The following is a 19402-nucleotide window of genomic DNA, read 5'->3' as shown; positions in this document are numbered from 1 at the left end:
AACAGACAGTTTGCTCAAACATCAGATCTGATGTTAGTGTTAACGTGGCTTTTGTTATTGCTGTCTATAGTGACGTATTCTCGAGCAGTGTTTGCACTTTTTGATCATTTTGAAAAAATGAAACATTGAACTTTGGGCCTTGCCAGTGCTATTGAAAACAATTTTTTTTCGGTAATTCGTTTTGAAATGTATTCTTGAATGTTCAGTTTACGCATTTTAATGCTTAATTTCCGTTTGAAAATTTTATTTACTATGCCTTTAACTTTTTGTCATCGCGGAACCCTTGATATACTTTCGCATTTGTCGCGGAACCTCTCCTATTAACAAAACTTTAAATTAAAACAATTGCATTGTTTTTAATAGCATATCAATGAACAAGTGGTGCAACAAGTGTCAGCATTTCTTTTTCGCCTATTGACTACACTCAACCTCTTGTGTAATTGTCCTATTTAGAGTGTAAATGCGACACGATAGTTTAAAGATTTTGAATGGCTCATCAATGTATGCACAGATTGCATATGCGAGTATCACCTTTTTTTCTGCCATAAAAATATGTTATGTACTGTACAAGCTTTTTAAACTCCATATTTGACAGCCTTTAAAATGTTTTTTAGTATAGCTATTAGCTCACAACAAGATTGTAAACATAACAATACAGGAAGGAAGCGTTTCTTATCTCTTCAAGTACAAACCTAGAAGAAAAAAATTTGATACATTACAAACTACCAGTTCTGTTTCACTTGTAGAAGTTTTCTCTGAGCACATTATTTGGTAACAAGGATGATAAATGTGAAGAAAGGCGTTCTTCCCGGCTATCAGCACAAGGCTGATTACTCACTAGCACAGCGAGCTGCAGTGACGCTTCGCTAACCAGAACGGTGTAGCTTCCACGCCAGCCATTGAGACCTCCAATTAAACGTTTAAGTTATTTTGGAAGCCGATTGTAGCATCGAATAGACAGCGATAAACACGTGTTTCGCCCATGAGGCTGGGCTCATCAGTATCGCACCGTATTCTTGCCACTTGAGTAATCGACCGCCGCTTTACCAGTCAGTTTAACTCTTATCTTTGTGGAAAGAAAGAGCCAACAAAACCAGCAGGTGCCAGGGGTGTTGGCCCTGGCACCTGTTGGCCCTGGCACCCCTGGCACCTGCTGGTTTTGTTGGCTCTTTCTTTCCACAAAGATAAGAGTTAAACTGACTGGTAAAGCGGCGGTCGATTACTCAAGTGGCAAGAATACGGTGCGATACTGATAAGCCCAGCCTCATGGGCGAAACACGTGTCTATCGCTGTCTATTCGATGCTACAATCGGCTGCCAAAATAACTTAAAGGATGATAAATATTGACAAGATGATAGAATGCCAGCATTTGATGAATGCAAAATAGCAGTGTCAAAATAATATAGATTAAGAAATAAATATTATTTTACGAAATATCTCAGACAACACGTCTACATGTGAAAGTGCTTATCAAATATCTGTCAACTTGGTACAAACCTGTGTTTCTAACTTCTTGCAGTGGGGTACCCATCCCTTCTGTGTTAAAAGGCACAACTTGCAAATCATATTTTTGTCCAGGAATCAAATCTTTGATTGTGCAATTGTACGTAGAAATCCCAACTATATGATCAATGACTTTAGCGGTGATATAACCACTTCTCGTTGTTTCAGAAGCTTTGTATTGCACAGAATAATTTGATATTAGATCTCCGCCGTCTGGTTTATTCCATTCAAAGGTGATAGTGTTATTTGATGTTTGTGGCTTGGCATCGGTTGTTAATATTGGCTTTCCTGGAACTAAACAAAAACACAAACGGCAATTAGAAAAATATGATGAAAAAATTGCATCAGTTATCGGATTTGGGCTTGACTAAAAGTTTAAGTAGGCAGGATGGTCCACCAATCAAAAATTGAAAATAAAGGGACTCAAACGAAGAGGGAGTAGTTGCATAAGTGAGGGCATAGAAGCTGTGGTTTTTACAAGAAAATGGTGCAGCATTTAGTGGTCGCTTCCTTGAAAACGTGCCCGTGGACATCAAAGAACAGCAAAGCAAGAATGGTAAATAACTGTGCTGCTCATGTCATTTGGCCTATCCACGTTTGTCTTTTTGTATAGGATACATTTACTTCGTTATATTTGCTGTATTATGCCTCGTTGCCAAGTGTTCAAAGGGCTGCATTCGACAAAAGAAATCGACAAACTTATCCTAAACAATTTAAAAACAAGGCAAAAACAATTATCCAAAAATCATGCAAAAACCAAACTTGTAATACATGTTCTTATGAAGCAGTCAATGACTAGTTCAAGTATGACAACTGAAAAAAAAGCCTGTAAACCGAATAACAGTTTTTTGATATCGATAAAAAACAATAATTTATCTTACGTGTAGTTATATTAAACGAGGAAGAAGGTGCGCCCAACTTCCCAGACGTGGTCACAGAGATTACAGTTATAACATTGTTGGCGTTAGAAGCTAGATCAGAAACAATCGCTGTAGTTCCGCTTATGGTTGAGGTGCAGCCACTTGGAATGCAAACAACTTCATAGCTTTGAATGCCTTCAGCTCCTCCTCCAACATCTGGTGCCATCCAACTGATGCTTGCAGTTGAACTTGTTGTTGCCCCAGTCAGGCTAACACTTATTGGTTGAGAAATCACTAAATAGAAAAACACGTAAGAAAAAATAATGTCTAAGGATTTTCGTGATTTCAACCAGGTTAAAACATTAATTTGAAAGTGAATTCGAAATAACTTTCAACCTTTACAAAAACAAAAAACAATACAAACTATGTTACAACACTTCGGAGAGCAATCAATAAGCTTTTTCAGAGATTCTGAAAACTTCACATTTTATTATATAACACAAAGTTAAAATTAAATGATATGAGATATTCTACTGGTGCAAATTAAGCTAAACTATCACAAGATGTATACAGTGACAATCTGCTTTTATTCCGACGTTTCGTCAATCAGACACGACTGACTTCTTCAGGGAGCTAAACCAGGTAGTGACTACCTGTCTAGCATGGCAAAACACAGGACATATTGCTGAAAACAACTAAACATGCAAAATGAAAATTCAACTTCTGGACAAAAACTTATCGCGCGCAAAGTGTGAAATAAGTTAGAAAAAAGGGGGACTTAATTGCGATCAACAAGAAACTTAAATAACAACAAGATAAGAGAGTGAACGGCATGAGTCATGAATTAATTTAAATTACGAAACTGTTTATTTTTCCTTTTTCTGAAAGTGCTTTATATACCTCTGCACAAAACAATTTTGATTCATAATATAAGATTTACTCATAAAATTCAATTTTAACAGAGACTCTTAATATTACTGGAAATTAACTGAGACTCATAGTATAAGACTCAGACAGAGACTCATAATATTACTGAAAATTAACAGAGAACTCGAACTCACGAATAAAAGAACTTGAGACTCATTGTGTTATCTCTACGCCATCGAAGCTTTGTTACGCCAGCAGCGGTTCTGCTGTCATCAGGGGTTATAAACATTTAATATAAATAAAACCTCGAACCCCTGCATTCAACATAAAACCTAGAACCCCTGCAGAATTCTAGGAATGCAGGGGAATGCAGGGGTTCTAGGTTTTATGTTGAATGCAGGGGTTCGAGGTTTTATTTATATTAAATGTTTATAACTCCTGATGACAGCAGAACCGCTGCTGGCGTAACAAAGCTTCGATGGCGTAGAGATAACACAATGAGTCTCAAGTTCTTTTATTCGTGAGTTCGAGTTCTCTGTTAATTTTCAGTAATATTATGAGTCTCTGTCTGAGTCTGAGTCTACTTTCAATAATGCCGTTCACTCTCCTACCTTGTTGTTATTTAAGTTTCTTGTTGATCGCAATTAAGTCCCCCTTTTTTCTAACTTATTTCAAACTTTGCGCGCGATAAGTTTTTGTCCAGAAGTTGAATTTTCATTTTGCATGTTTAGTTGTTTTCAGCAATATGTCCTGTGTTTTGCCATGCTAGACAGGTAGTCACTACCTGGTCTAGCCCCCTGAAGAAGTCAGTCGTGTCTGATTGACGAAACGTCGGAATAAAAGCAGATTGTCACTGTATACATCTTGTGATAGTTTATCTTAATTTGCACTAGTAGAACATCTCATATCATTTAATTTAATGCCTGGTGAACAGCCTCATTCAATTTTCAACAAAGTTAAAATTTAAGGTAAACACGTTAAATGCGAATGACATGCATGTGTGTATTGTGTGAATGTCTTTTACAATGCGAATAGCACAGATACGTGTCACGGTAAGTGCATAAAGCAAAATTAAAATTTAGGTTTATCTGTTGTGAAAATTCTTGATGTGAATGTTGTAGCTATCACTGGGTGCATCATTCTACATTACTGCATTTTGAATATTTTAATAGTCGCTTTATTGTTTAAATTAATTAGTAATCAAATGTCGCAATATTTTTTGTAAGATCAGTTCTGACGTCATTGCTGACATTATATGCATGATAACTTCATCTCTGATCATGAGATAGTACAAAATCATAAACTACGTTGAATACTGAACAAACTTGCTACGCAATGTTTTTTGCTATCTCCAACAGGACAAGCGCTGGAGCTGATTAAAGTTATTCACCCAAAATACTGAAAAAAGACACAGCACTGAGAAACACGCTTTCGATAATTGACGCCGCACGCAACGGGCGCCGAACAGAAACAATTCGAGTGAAAATCGATCAAGTTTTCAGCTGTGATATCAAATCAGCGAATTTCAACTAATTTCTATGTGAATTTTATCAATAAAGATTAACTCAGTAGACACCAACTTTAATTAGCTTGAAGAGAATCTCTTGAGGAATAATGTATCGGAAAAGATCTCGGTGACTATAAAAAGGTAAAAAACCAAGTTTCGAAAAACAAAGTATATCTTACGTGTTGTTACAGAAAGTGGGTCAGATGGTTCACCCAACTCTTGGTTAGTCATGGGGGTTACAGTTATAACATGATTGGTATTGGATGCTAGATCATAAACAATGGCAGTCGTTCCGCTTATGGTTGAGTTGCAACCACTTGGAATGCAAACAACTTCATAGCTTTGGATGTCTTCAGCTTCTCCTCCAAGGTCTGATGCCATCCATCTGATGCTTGCAGTTGAACTTGTTGTGGTTCCAGTTAACTTAACACTTGTTGGTTGAGAAATCACTGCATAGAAACAGTATGGTGGGAAAAATTCCAATAAATACCCTAACTGGCACAATGTATACGCTTTAAATGCAATGTACCTTAATAATTGCCAACCGCAACCTTCAGTTCAATACAAATACCACAAGTGGACATTATCTTCGATTCAGAATCTCCTATGGACACTATCTTCGATTCAAGATATACTTTATAAATACAAAGAGTTGATTGAAGAATAATGCATTAGGAAGTAACAAGAGTCTAAAAAAGGCAAAACGACAAAACGCGAACGTTAGAAAAGCTTGCGACGGAAGTGACAAACTATCTAAAAAAAGTTAGCGTGCTCATATCTTCCCTTGATTGTGAGGTCATGCTCATTGCAGAACAAATATATGTGACATGTACTACTGCTGTAATTTTATCTTGAACTTAATGTTGAAATCAAAATATAAAACTTATGACGCAAATATATCGAAACTTGCAGATTGTCATAAACCTTTCAGAATGACTCAGAAACGATTTCATTTGCACAAACCATCACTTTCATCGCTCTTTGGTTGTAGAGAAACCATCGATACAGAGGGAGTTTAATACGTTAATATGGCAAAAAACAAAGCAGTTATACAGTATTTCTTATATAAAGCTACCTTGACCTCTAACTTTCGAATTTTTACCTCATACTTATACACATCTCTGGTTACAAAGTGTTGCATTGGCTTGGCAAATATGCTAAAATGTAGCTTAATATAGAAAATTTTTAGCTACAATGTAAAAGCAGTTTATCTTACGTGTAGTTACAAGAAGGGCACTGGAAGGCATGCCCAATGCTCCTGATGTGGCTACAGCGTTTACTGTAATGAAATATCTTGTATTTGAAACTAAATCAGAAATAGTGGCAATTGTTTCAGTTATGAATGAGTTGCAATCATTTGGATTGCAAGTAACTTCATAGGTTTGTAAGCCTTCAGCTTTTCCTCCAAGGTCTGGAGGCACCCAACTGATGGTTGCAGTTGAACTTGAACTTGCTCCAGATTTTTGAATGTTTGTGGGTTGAGAAATCACTGCATAGAAAAACGTGTGATCGTAAACATTTCCTGAAATACAACAACGTGCAAAACAAACATGTTTTGAATACAACCCACAAGTTGTCAACCATGACTTACTGTAATTAGACACACTTACTTTGATTCAGAAAATATTGTTACTTGGTTTAGAAAGAACCGGTAAAGGGCAGTGCATTACAACATTATACAACACATACACAGCAGACAAGAAATGATCAAAATAACCAAGCGGAAAGATAACGTTTTTCAAATGTTTCTTTTTTTGTTGTTTTTCATCAAAGGTCATTGCAGTAAAGATAAAAAAGTGAAAACCAAGGAATTAAAATTGTAACTTTGGCGCCTGTGGGAGTGTGAGTAGGCCTACCTATTTTAAACACTTTTTTTACTTTTTTGTTAGTTTGTTGCTTTTAGTAGATCTTTAGGGTCGAATAAATTCTTTTTTCCTAAAGATGTGAGGTTTTAAAATTTGTAAGCGATTATTAAACCAGGCTCTTAGCCACCGAATTAGGCTTCCTAAACTTCATTTTTTTAAAGTTAAATGCAAGAAAACCTTGCCTATCTTGCCACTGCAATAAGGAATAATTTCTGGAGAGACGTGAAGAGTAGGGAAAACTCTTTAAAGGCAAGATGAGAAGGATATATGGGCTTACACACTATACCTTCAATTTTTCGTAGTTCGGTCTTTCCGGCTCATTTTTTAAATTCTCTGTAATTTTTTGAAAATTAAGCAAGGTTGGCAGTAAACACGGTCCATGCTTGGTGAATATAACATGACAAATATCTTCTTAGTTTTGGACTTGATTGTGTTAAATCGCACAAGGTGTTACACAATACTTTAATTTGTTGAAAACGAACGACCTTTTGGGAAGGATCTTGAGGTTGTTTGGGACCTGATGCAATAATGACCTTCTTGATGTTTGAGTTTGCCACAATGGAGGGAAGGTTATAATATTTGCTTGCATGTCATCTATCACTTCTTGGCTATTAGTATCGGAAGTTTCCTTACTGGTATTATTGTTGAAACTGTTATCGTCAACAAGTAGGGGTGTAGATTCCATCTTCTAAATGCTAACGCCTGGCTTATTTTTTTTATTATCAAGACCCACTAAAGTTTTACGGGAATCACTACAAATTTTTGAACAAAAAGTATGGAAATAATTTCTGTCCTGTAATCGAGATTTTGCGTGGTGGGCTATAATTCAGAGGTGTCTAAACTTTTTCCCAAGCAGGCCAAATTTGATAATGCGGAAGTGCCCGCCGGCCAACAACCCCTGACAATCTTGTTTTGATAAATTATTTGTTAGAAACGTAAGCTGGACCGGTATTCACAAATTTGCTCGAAATGATATCTGGTGTAATATGTGAGCCAGGCACTAAGCAACCCTTTTGTCAGGTGTCAATGAAACACCTTTTTAAAGTGCTCCCTAATTTTAACTACTGAAGTTGGTGTGCCGTAACTTTCACTACATTGCAGAAGCAGCCTGAAATCAGCTGAATTTAGCAGATGCAGTTAGGCTACAAGGTTGTTCATCAGAAATTTGAAAGTGAATCTTTGAGACAATTCCACTTAGAACAGTGTTTCCTAACCTGGGGTGGGAGAGGTGTTATGACAGTCTAATATCAAGAAACCATTTCTCATGCTTTTTAAGAAGTTGTGAAAGGGCATTTCAAGTGTCAGCGACGGTTGTGCAAGGTCGCTTTGCAAGTTTTTGCTTTTCAAAGCTTTGAGGGCCAGGATTTTTGCTTGGTACCGGGCCCGAAATGTTCTCTCAATGGCCCCGATAGAAACCGTCGCATTTTGAAAGAGGTTTATCTTGTTTTTGACCATTTTGTGCTTGAAATACTCAGAATGAACTAAATTTAATGTAATTTTTTCAAAATTCTCTGAGGGAGGCCTCCACCTGTTACTGGGGTTGCCTAAGTCAACACACTGGAGGGGTCCATCTACATGGATTAACTCCTTGCTGTTTAAACTCCTGGCAATGCCACTACAAGACTACAGGGTGCTAAACTGACCAGACCAGTTTACAGTACAGTAGTGCTCAGGCTTTGTTAAAAACAACATGTTTTATTTTACGCCCATTGCGACAACATACAGTACACTGCGATTACACATGCAACACAACAGACGACTGGAAGCAGTGAAGGAACCATACAGCTATCGAGCAGACGCTCTCACCAGTCAGGCGGCTAGATGTTAAGGTGGAGGTAATGGAATGCTTTTCATCAAGACACAACTGCCAACTAGAAATTTATTTTCATAAACATTGGGCTAATGTAAATTTTTCTGAAATGATTTGACTACATTATTTTACTGTTTTGTATTTCAGTGTAGAACAAATATTTCAAAATTTTTTCTTGACTGTTAAATTTAATTCATTTATAAAATGTCAAAACAACCTTTGCAAAAGTTTTCTCCACACGAAAAAGATCTGTTTCTCACTTGCATTGCAACATATCGCAATATTATTGAATGCAAGAAGACTGATGGTGTGACTATACACAACAAAAATGATGCCTGGCGGGAACTCACCAAAGATTTTAATGGTGCCTCAACCTTCGCAGTTAGAGAAGAGGATACGCTTCGAAGGTTGTGGACAAACATGAAGGCCCAAGCAAAAAAAGGGTCTCTTTGGCCCGCCAAGACTGCTTCACCGCTGGCGGTGGTCCACCCCAAAAGAGTAATGACAACGAAAAAGACAATTTGAATTAGCTGAACAACTGATACAGGCACAAATCGAGCAATGTAAAAAATAACAAATTTGAGCTTTGCTACTCTGTTTAAGTATTTATGTGATAACTAGGGCGATTTTTTGTAACCAAAGTTAATTTTTTATAGTTGTACCAATTAACAAAAGAAATGTATAACCAAAATTTCATGGTTGTGTGGGGTCAATGTTTAAGATGTTATAAAGTTACCAAAAGTCACTTTTTGTGTTTTTAGATTACTTTTCATTTGTTAGGTCACTTTATTTTGCATACTTTTTTGCCTAATTCCCCTATTTGTATATCTTTTATTGCTACTGGAGAGATGAATTTACATTCTATGTACTGTAATGCCTAGACTTTTAATATATCTTCTACTATGGTATGGATTTTAGGTATGCACGAGCCCATGCTTGTTCGTATCACGTGTATTACCGTAAACTCAATAATAATTTTTGTGATCAAACAAATTGTGTTAACTGTATTTAACCAATTGTTTTCCCTGCAACAGCTAAAGTGTTTGTTTTTTCCTGCTGTTTTCCCTGCAACAGCTAAGTTGTATAAAGTGTTCGATTGACAGAAACTTCTTCCCAGAGAATGCAAAACATTGCATTGTGTAATTTGAATGTGTAATTCTGATTTGAGTACAAATTGAAACTAATTTAGATGCTTTTTTATGTGGAATTGCTGCCATTTCTTTGACTTTCTTGTTTTCGTTGAATAAAGTTACTTTTTGGTGACTTTTTTGCAAAATTGAAGTCATTTTGGTTACAAAAAATTGCCCTAGTGATAACAGTTTGTATATGTACAATTGAATGGTTGTAACTTTTCGCTGTTCGTAATTGTTATTCATACAGAACAATTTAGAAATAAACACACCAGGTATATACCTGTAGCCATGGTTTCATAACTTCATTAAAACAGACAGAAAAAACTAGTACCTCAGGATACTACCCTGCCAGCAAATCAACCACTATTTACATTGATTCAACGTCTGTAAACGTTGAATCAATGTAAAAAAATGATTTGCTGGCTGAGTAGCTTATTTACTCACAGATCCCTCATCAGGTGTACAATGAAAGAAAACAGCAACCGGCTCATTTACAGCACTGGGTGAAAATCAATCAATTACGTTAAAAATATTACTTTAGTTTAAAAATATTGACAACCCATGTCCTCCTGGTGACAAGATTGGTGTATGAGTTCCAAGACCGGATTACTTTAGAAGTATTGACTGATAATTTGCCATCTCATTGCGTTTCCACCAACTGTGGGCATGGGTTGCTGTTGGCTCCTTATGCTGGAGTTGGCGTGAGATGAAGATTCTTCAAAATCCACAAATTCACCACGGCGAACAGCAAAATTATGCAAACAAGCAGTTGCGACTATAATGGGAAGGGTGTTGTCCAGTTTAGTTCGGAGAAGAATTCGCAAGCACCGAAACCTTTGCTTCCAAACTTCGCTTTGTGAGGTCTTCAGCATCAAGTTCAGCACAATCCACTACATCAACCATGTTGTTATTACTATTTTGTATCTAATTGTACACACTGGTATACATGAATTCCATACATGTAATGAAAATACAAAGTGATAGGTGTGCATGGTCACTGTGATTAGGTAAACATTGATGGCAAGCAAAAGAATGGACAATGTAGTATGAGTATCAAGTATGTATGTTGTACAACAACTCCTACCACAAAAATAGTTCTATATGTCATGAAATGCCAAAATATGAACAGTCACATATATAAATATATATATATGTTCAAACAGCTTGTCAAACAATTTTTAATAGGCCTGGGACAATGTATTCTGGGACATCCCTAGAAAGGGGTCTAAAAATAGTATCTATGTTATACAACAACTCCTACCATAGAAATAGTTCTATATAACATATCATTGAATGCTAAAATATGGACAGCCACATGTATATTTATTTTTTATTTTTTTATTTATTTATTTGCAATCAGACTCAAAGTCCATAGAATTTAAATTTTTACAGTCATCACACAAAATATCAGACTAACACAACATCAAGCAGGCTACATCAAACAACGTACAAAATACTGTTGTAGTGAATATAAAATGTAGAATTAAAGTAATAATCAGAAGACATAACATTGCGCAAAAGGGGATTAATTGATCTTAACTTATCTTTATAATATATCAAATATAGTTATTACGGTATCATACTCTCTAAAACCTCTACAGCCTGTTTCATCCTAAAAGAAGGATCAGCAGAAGGTCCTTATTCGAAAACAGCTTGTTAAACAATTTGTTATAGGCCTGGGACAGTGTATTACAGGTATAAAGCCACACCAAGCCATCAGTAACAGCGCATATGCTGCAATCAGGGGTGCCGGTAAGCTACTGCACATATTGCAATATAACAATTTCTGCTATTCGCTTTTAGCCTAATTATAATCTTTCATTTTTGCCTCAAAATAATATTTACGGCACAAAATTCTGCAACACAGTAGGTTACATCATTATAACAAAGCATGATGCCTTTCTTTGTATACCGGACACTTGTTCATTACGGTACTCAAGTGAGCTAATAGATGAGCATTATCGCTATATCTTATCTTAAAACTTTTAAAAGAATTGGCCTTTCAGCAACAAAAATGCCCTTTTTTCATAATCCTGCACCCCCCCCAGTCGAAAATTGTTCCGGCACCCCTGGCTACAATAGCCAAATTTTGGTAAGCAACCCATAACCTCAACTATTTTATATACAATTATAAATCAGTTGCTGTCCATGAAAAGTGGAGAACCTTTACAATTACATTTTGGTCATTCTAATCCTATCACACATCACCCTTCCATAGTTCAAAAGGTGCAGCCTGATGTTGCAATTACCAAGAACTAATACAATACCAGTACTAGAAATAGAAACCTTTGCTGGAAAGTTAATCAAGCTTTAAACCTACTCTAGAGCTGTATTAACTCTATTACTTAACTTCCTAGTTAATCACAGTTTAATCATGGTTTAAATAGCCCTTGGTGTTGGTGCATACCAAAGTCTCACTTAATTGTAGTTTAATTTAAGATTAAGTTAAATACAGTTTAATCACTGTTGGTGCATTCGACCCTCAGAAACTTTGTTAAACACAGTCGTGTTAATGTGAGGAATAAAACTGACGTCTTGATTTCTATACCTAGGTTAAGTCTGGGTGGAAGTTAATAGCAGATTGTTTAGTTTTGATCTCAAGCGGTTATAACGGAAAACGTCTGCTCACACAAATATGTTGAGCCAAACAAGCTTAACAATTTTCTTGCAATCTTTTGCATTTCTGGAAATTTGTTTTTATCGAGCTGCTGGTAAAAAGGCACGAGTGAAATGTTGCTGTCGACTTCGGCGTCGCAGAGAAGGTCAATTAGCTGCAAGTGAGCTTGAATCTTTTTCACTCATCAGAGTTCAAGCAGAAAGAAACTGAATAGCAATACGTCCTTTACAATTTACATTTGCGGCAAAATCTCGAAAGCGGTCGTTAAAATTGTTAGCAAGAAAATAAATGAATGCTCGACTGTATCACTCATTATCATTCTCTCCAAGCAATAATAGTTCATTTTGCAATTATGACGTCAATTTAACTTCTATCGCCTGGCTTTGTGAGAAATTACTATTTTCATTTCAGTGTGTCTGCATTCTGCAAGCCAAAAATAATATATTGTGCAACAACACGCGCGGGCGGCGAAATTTTTTTTCCACGAACTTTCTGCTACTTCTTATAGAGTTTGTACTAATAACGTGTGAATGCAAGCATTTTTCATTAGCGTGTTTAGTTAAGTGGTTTCATCTTTTGCCTTATTCTCGTGAGGAAAACGGTTCGACGCGCATCAAAGTTAATTTTTTTTTCTTTAAATTAATTTTTGCGGTGCACAAAACATTTTCAAAACAAGTAGGGTTAGGGTTAATGGGTTAGGATTAATTGTTAATCAGGTCGGAAAGTCTTACTTTTAGAGTGGATAAAATCAATTTGTTTTCACAACATTTTTAAACTTGACTTGACTAGGACAACGAAAATTGGCTGCTGACTTTGAAAACCTTGCGAAAAAAATGAATCAGTAGAAACAGTTATGCGCGCTGCGCGGTAACCAGTATTGGCTACACTTACAGAAATATCCAAATGAGACAGAAAGTTCGTGGAAAAAAAATTGCGCGCGAGCCATACAAAAACGTATCACGGGCACAGAATTTGGACACCCCTGCTATAATTGTTATCGGCAGTCGTCACTAACATAATTCACCAAAGTTACTTGCTCGACTGTTGCTAAATCATCTCTATGGCCTATGCTTTAATGTTTTTGATTTGAATCATTCAAGAAATTAATCGCTGGGAGTTTCTGGCGGCTTCAGCTGCCTTTTTTCAGGTCATCTCTTTTGTGCTCAGGAGTCAGAACTGAGCTCTTTTCATATCAAATGCGGTAAACTGGAGATTCACGATACTGTTACTCATACCTAAAAAGTTTAATAAAAGTATATTTACTTTCGCTGAGTGATTCTAGCAACGCAGTGATCAAATACGAAATAATAGCATGAGTGCTGCGAATTGAAACTATTGAGTCACAGAGTAATAATTGCAAAGAATGAAAATGAGCCTGGCCAAATACAAACATTAAGTTAAAAGAGCGGGCTTCTAAGTAATCTAAGTCGTGACAAGTAGTAAATAAAAATCCACCACGAAAAATATTATAGGCTAGTTCTTTAGTTTCATAACAAAATAATGAAAAATTTACATAAAATTTTAACGTAAATAGTTTACAAGAAAATGTAGCAATGCGGGGTGCCCCTTTACTTCGGGGGTCTGGTCATGGTGCATTGCACCTGCTGAACCCGCAGTAGTTACGGCCCTGATGTAGGCCTACATCTGAAGACTATAGGAGTTATTGCTCATACAGTTGGATGATGTTTTAGAATAGATGCAACCGATCTTGGTAACGTAATAAGTAATTACAATATTTAATATGACTACAAATTATGCTGTAAAAGTTTGTTGCATTGAAAAAGATCCTGTCTCAATTTTGCGACACCAGCTTAATGAACATGATCTAAGTAAAAAAATAATTCTCTTGTATTTTAAAAGATTCAAAACAATGCTTTGAATACATCTATAGTTAGTAATATTTTCATGTGTAGCTTATAAAATCAACCAAGCGAATATTGCACTACAGTGGTTCCCAATCTGTGGTAGTGTACCACACTAGCGTGATACGCGGAAATCTTCCCAGTGGTACACGAGAAACTCACTTAAGTTGACAATACGTAGTTAAAATGAAATAATAGAATTTTCGCGAACTTTCAGACTACACAATGTGCATTATTTTGTCATAATTAATTTTATTTTTAAAGAGGATTTGAGCATTTATGATGCAACACCTATAGGTCAGAAGTTTTCAAACTTTTTTTGTTGCAACGCCTTAGGAAACGTTTGCTAGACTTGCGACGTACCAAGCGATAGGAATTCTAATAATTTTTATTTATTTGATCTTCTACATATGCGACAGCTAAACAGCTTAATTATACTCAGCAGTCTAATATTAACAATCTGTTTGTCGGAGCCCTGTGCTGATCTTCGTTAAACTTTCTTGCATTTTATTGTACTTTTAAAGATTTTCTGAATGTAGGTGGTATGGGAACACTGTATGAAACTGCTAAATGGTACGCAAATAGAAAAACGTTTAGGAATCACTGCACTACATGATATACAAATTGAAATTCCATACCAACTATAAGCATATTACTCACGAGTTGTTCCGGTCTCTGGCAAACTTTCGTCGCTAATCACGGTTTCACTACTTGTTACCGACGTAACAGTGATGATGTAATTCGTGTTAGAAGTGAGGTCGTTAATGACAAGAGATGTTGGTGGAGAATTTTGTTTCGGAGTTGACTTGATTGACCCTGGTCCGTCCTCAGTTAGTTTGTAAGTAACATCATATCGCATAACAGGAAAATTGCTTCCAATTTGCACGTCATTATCTGCCCACGATATGTCAAGTGAAGTGGCAGTCGAGGTTGATATTTGTATGTCTTCTGGAGCTTTCGGACCTGATAAAATTTGAACAGAAGATTAACAAAATTTGGTTAACCTATATTGCTTACTACTTATGTAGCAAACGGAAAAAAATGAAAAAAATTAATAAAAACTTAAAATAATAGTTTTCTATAACTTATACAAACGAATTCATTTTCACACGAGTCTATTCAATTATAAACATCTAAAAATCGATTTCGATCAGCTATCAGCTAGATCAGGGATGTCTAACCTGCGGCCCGCGGGCCGCACTGCGGCCCACCTGAGATTATTGTGCTGCCCGCTAATCATTTTCACTCCAAGTAATATTTTGAACTTCATGGAGAAGAAGCAAAATGTGAACTTTGTGGAAAATGAAGAATGGTTAAATTATTTTTCTTTCTTAGTTGACCTCACAGGAGTGCTAGCTGAGCTCAATTTGCATTTACAAGAGAATGGTTAGTTGTGTAGTTCAACGCTCGAGCGAATAAGCAGCTTTACCAGGAAATTAAAACTTTTCATAGCACAATTGAAAGCTGGCGAAATTGGACATTTTCGTAGTTTATCTGAAAGAGCTCCAGACTGGTCTGTAAACTATGAAAAGTATGCTAAGTTATGTGAAGATTTGCTTGAAGAGTTCACAGTAAGATTTTCTGACTTCAAAAAGATTGAAATTGAATTAAAATTATTCAGTGACCCATTTTCATTCCAATGTGATAAAGTGCCACCTGAATTCCAACATGAACTGATTGAACTGCGAAGTTGAAAAAGTTTGAAAACTTTCCACAGAGAGCACACTCTTCCTTTATTTTATAAAGAATTACATTCATGTAATGAATTTATTAGTTAACTTGTCCAGAAAATTAGCGTTTATGTGGGGCAGCACATATTGTTGCGAGCAATTATTTTTATCCATGAAAAACATCAAAACTACAGAAAAAAGCAGACTGACCGACAAACACTTAGCAAACATCCTAAGAATCAAGACAACGTTTTTTAATGCCAATTTTGATAATCTCTTAGCTGGAAAACAATGTCAAAAATCTCATTGACTTTGTATTGTAAAAATAAATTTTTGTTTCTTTCATTCCTATTTTCAAAAATGAAATTAATGGTCGTTAATTGTTTCTTTATATAAGTTACATATTTTTCTTGAAATTTAATAGATCCTGCGGCCCATTGATTTATTTCAAGTGATAATGCGGCCCTAATAAAAGGTTGGACATCCCTGAGCTAGATCATCTTCAGTTAAGCCTATTCAAATAGATTTCTATTTGAATAAGCTCAACTAAAGATGATCTATCTGTTAGTTGATTGAAATCCATTTTTAGCTGTTTATACTTGAACTGACTCGTGTGAAAATGAATTCGTTTGTATTACAAGATATGTAACCAAGTCGTTCTTATTAAGCATTGTTGTGGGTTTGACACCTGTCAGAAGACATTTCATTTTCTTAATTTACTATAGCTTGAAGCTTTTGCTAGGCCAGGCCAGGGCAATAACCATACGAGATAGAGATATGTACTTACCAATGATAAGATTGTGATTAAATTTACACAAAATTTGGAGTCTGGAATGTGAAGCTTATTTCTGGATATGTTTGGAATGTTGATTACAAAACTAAAAGTGCAATCATTGGTTTTATAATTTTTAGTGATACGGCGTACTTTTCCTGATACTTTTCCTGGGAAAAGACATTACGTTTGTCAAAAAATCACAGCCGACTTTAGCAAACAAAAACAAAAAAATAGCAAGAAAAATATTACTTGGATGACAAAACATCGGTGGCAAAACAAGTTCAATATTGAAACAAAAACTGCCTCCTTTTCTCATAAAACAAGTCTACGACCAATACATCCTTCCTAATGCTACATATGGTCCAAAAACCGGGTTACTCTTACTCCTAAACCAAGATAAATGGAAAGAACAAATGTTTAAAATGAACATTTGACACTAAAAAATTTGGAATGCAGCCTAGGCACTTGCCTGCAAAATGAATGACCATAAACTGAGCATTGTCCATCACCATTTGATAGGATTAAAGCATACTCACTCAGAAAATAATAAACAAGCTGCTAGAAACCCGAAGATACACGTAAAGAAGCATACTCGGTGCAAATAAAAGAAACAATATAGTTATCTGACAAAGAATGCAGATCAAAGGTGTTCTGAAAATGGCAAAAATCTGAAAAAGTAATAAACTGGCCATATAGCAGAAATGATGGGAAACAAATCGGCCACAATAACTAATTTGTGAACTATATGAAGATTGAAAATGACTAACAATTTTATGTTTGCAATATTATGAAGATGTACAACAGCTTCATTTTTGTAATCAAAAATGAGGCTGGTACACTGTTTGTTGTGTTGAGCAACAGGAAATCAATTATATTTGAGTACAAAGTTTTTCATGGCCTGGTGTCTAAGTTGTCTGTACGCTTTACTCACGTATTCATATCCTGCGAAAACTTGCGTTTGCAACATCAATAATTGCAAAGAAGGGAGCGTTCTTCCTGGCTGTCAGCACAAGGCTGAGCACTCATCAGTAGGCTACAGCGAGCAATTGTGCTTCGCTAACCATAACGGTGTAGCTTCCACGCTAGCCATTTAAACCATCCAATCAACTATATGTTTCTCGGCAGCCGATTGTAGCAAGAATTCACGGCGATAGAATCACTTGGCAGCCTCATGAGCGAAACACGGTATTTATCAATTCTTGCTACAATCGGCTGCCGAGAAATTCATTTTTCTATGTTTGTACAGAAAAAACAAAAATTTAATTAAATTTAAAGCTCGCTTGAAAACATTCTATTTTACTAAACATCATAATCAAATGAATTATTTTATCGCAATCGCAGGTGATATTATTCTTATAATGTAGAACGACAAAACTAACATACTTAAACAACCCTTGGCATGCAATAGTGCGTTTTTGTTTTTCTTTCATACTACAATTAACTAATAAGGATGTGAAATCATATTCAAAAGTTTAAGCTTGCAATCTAGGTTTAGACAATTGTTACAGTTCATGCAGGACACTACAGTTTCTGTTGAGGGTCTCGTTTAATTGATTGACTCCAGTTATTGCCTCTACTGGAAATGCATGAGATCACCTAACTGCATGTTTTTGTTACTTTTTTGCAAGGAACATTAAATTTCACCTGTCGGTATGTTTGTTAGCTTTGTTGATGGCGTACTTGTACTGCCTCCTTGGTTTGAACAAACCGCGATGTCGTACAAAGTTCGTGGTGAAAGTGAAGAGATTGTATACTGAAAAATTAAATCGGACTAAAATTTTCTGATATGTATCAATACATGAATAGTTAAAAAAGCTTCAAAACAAATAAATATATTCATACCTGATGTAATTTATTTCATTGACATTAAAATATCCGCAGATACAAAATAACGTTGTTGGCTTGTGTAGAGCAACGTCACGTGTATTACAATATGAAAGTTACGATTGATAAAAAGCTATCTATGCTAGGAACTGCGAACAATATTTCCAAAGCTGACCAGCACAGTCGTCATTAGACAACACAAATTACAAACGATAGACCTTCCTTTATTCCTGATACAGTTAGTAACGTTAGTTTTGCGTTATGGTCATTGCCTAATGCATTGCACCGGGTCACGTGCACTTGATTACGTCGTGCCGCCCTGTGGCTGTGAGTAGTTGGTAATTACGGCAGCAGGACTTCTTGGTAGCTACACAATGATTTGCCCTTAGTTCATTTCTAGCTCTACTCGTGTTGAGACCTCTTTTCAATTCTTTACGTTTACCTACAAGCGTAACAGTGGTGTCAGAAGTGAAATAGAATCTACGTGGCAGTTTTCTGAAGTGAGAAGTTATTACATTGTCGCAGTGGTTTCTGCACAAAGTAGTCATGGAAGAAACAGTCAAAGCAATGCTAGCCACAATGGAGAAACAGCAGGAACAGTTTTTATCAACGTTAAATTACATTAGTCGAATGCAAACCAACGAATCAGCGCCAAAGTTTGAAAGTTTCAACCAGGATAAGGAAAAATGGAAACAGTATATGCAAAGGTTCTTGCATCACATGGACATTTACAATGTTGCAACTGATGACAAGAAAAAGGCATGTTTGTTATCCTGGGTTGGCCCCGAGACGTATAGTTTGATTGAGAATCTTTTTGGTGACAAAAACGTACGTGATAAATCGTTCAACCAAATTTCAGATAAGTTAGCATCGCATTTTAAAGAAACCATCCATGTTCAAGCAGCGCGCCATAGTTTTTACAACTGTAAATTACAAGTGGGTCAGTCTTATAGAGATTGGACAGCAACTTTACGAGGGCTTGCTCAAAATTGTGAGTTTATATGCAAAAGTGAGCAGTGCAATCATCTCAGCTATGTGGACGAACAGATTAGAGATGTTATTGTATTAAACACCCCACACCCTGAAGTCAGGCGTCAATGCTTAACGAA

At 36.1% G+C, this 19402-nt stretch overlaps 1 protein-coding gene across 1 annotated transcript in view; it reads right to left on the bottom strand.

The window, feature by feature from the left end:
• Positions 1-368: 368 nt before the first annotated feature.
• The window catches only part of LOC145786448 (uncharacterized), a 30768-nt gene continuing 11734 nt past the window's right edge, over positions 369-19402 (bottom strand). Inside the window, exons 3-9 of the mRNA XM_082598102.1 lie at positions 18114-18222; positions 14685-14987; positions 5954-6226; positions 4917-5186; positions 2385-2657; positions 1498-1797; positions 369-692 (exon numbers count right to left, since the gene is read on the bottom strand). Coding sequence (XP_082454228.1) covers positions 673-692; positions 1498-1797; positions 2385-2657; positions 4917-5186; positions 5954-6226; positions 14685-14987; positions 18114-18222 — 1548 coding nt within the window. The 3' untranslated portion in view covers positions 369-672. The remainder of the gene's footprint in view (positions 693-1497; positions 1798-2384; positions 2658-4916; positions 5187-5953; positions 6227-14684; positions 14988-18113; positions 18223-19402) is intronic.

This window comes from Aplidium turbinatum, chromosome 17, assembly GCF_918807975.1.
Source record: "Aplidium turbinatum chromosome 17, kaAplTurb1.1, whole genome shotgun sequence".
Lineage (NCBI taxonomy): Eukaryota > Metazoa > Chordata > Ascidiacea > Aplousobranchia > Polyclinidae > Aplidium > Aplidium turbinatum.
This window is presented reverse-complemented; position numbering and strand designations above follow the sequence as displayed.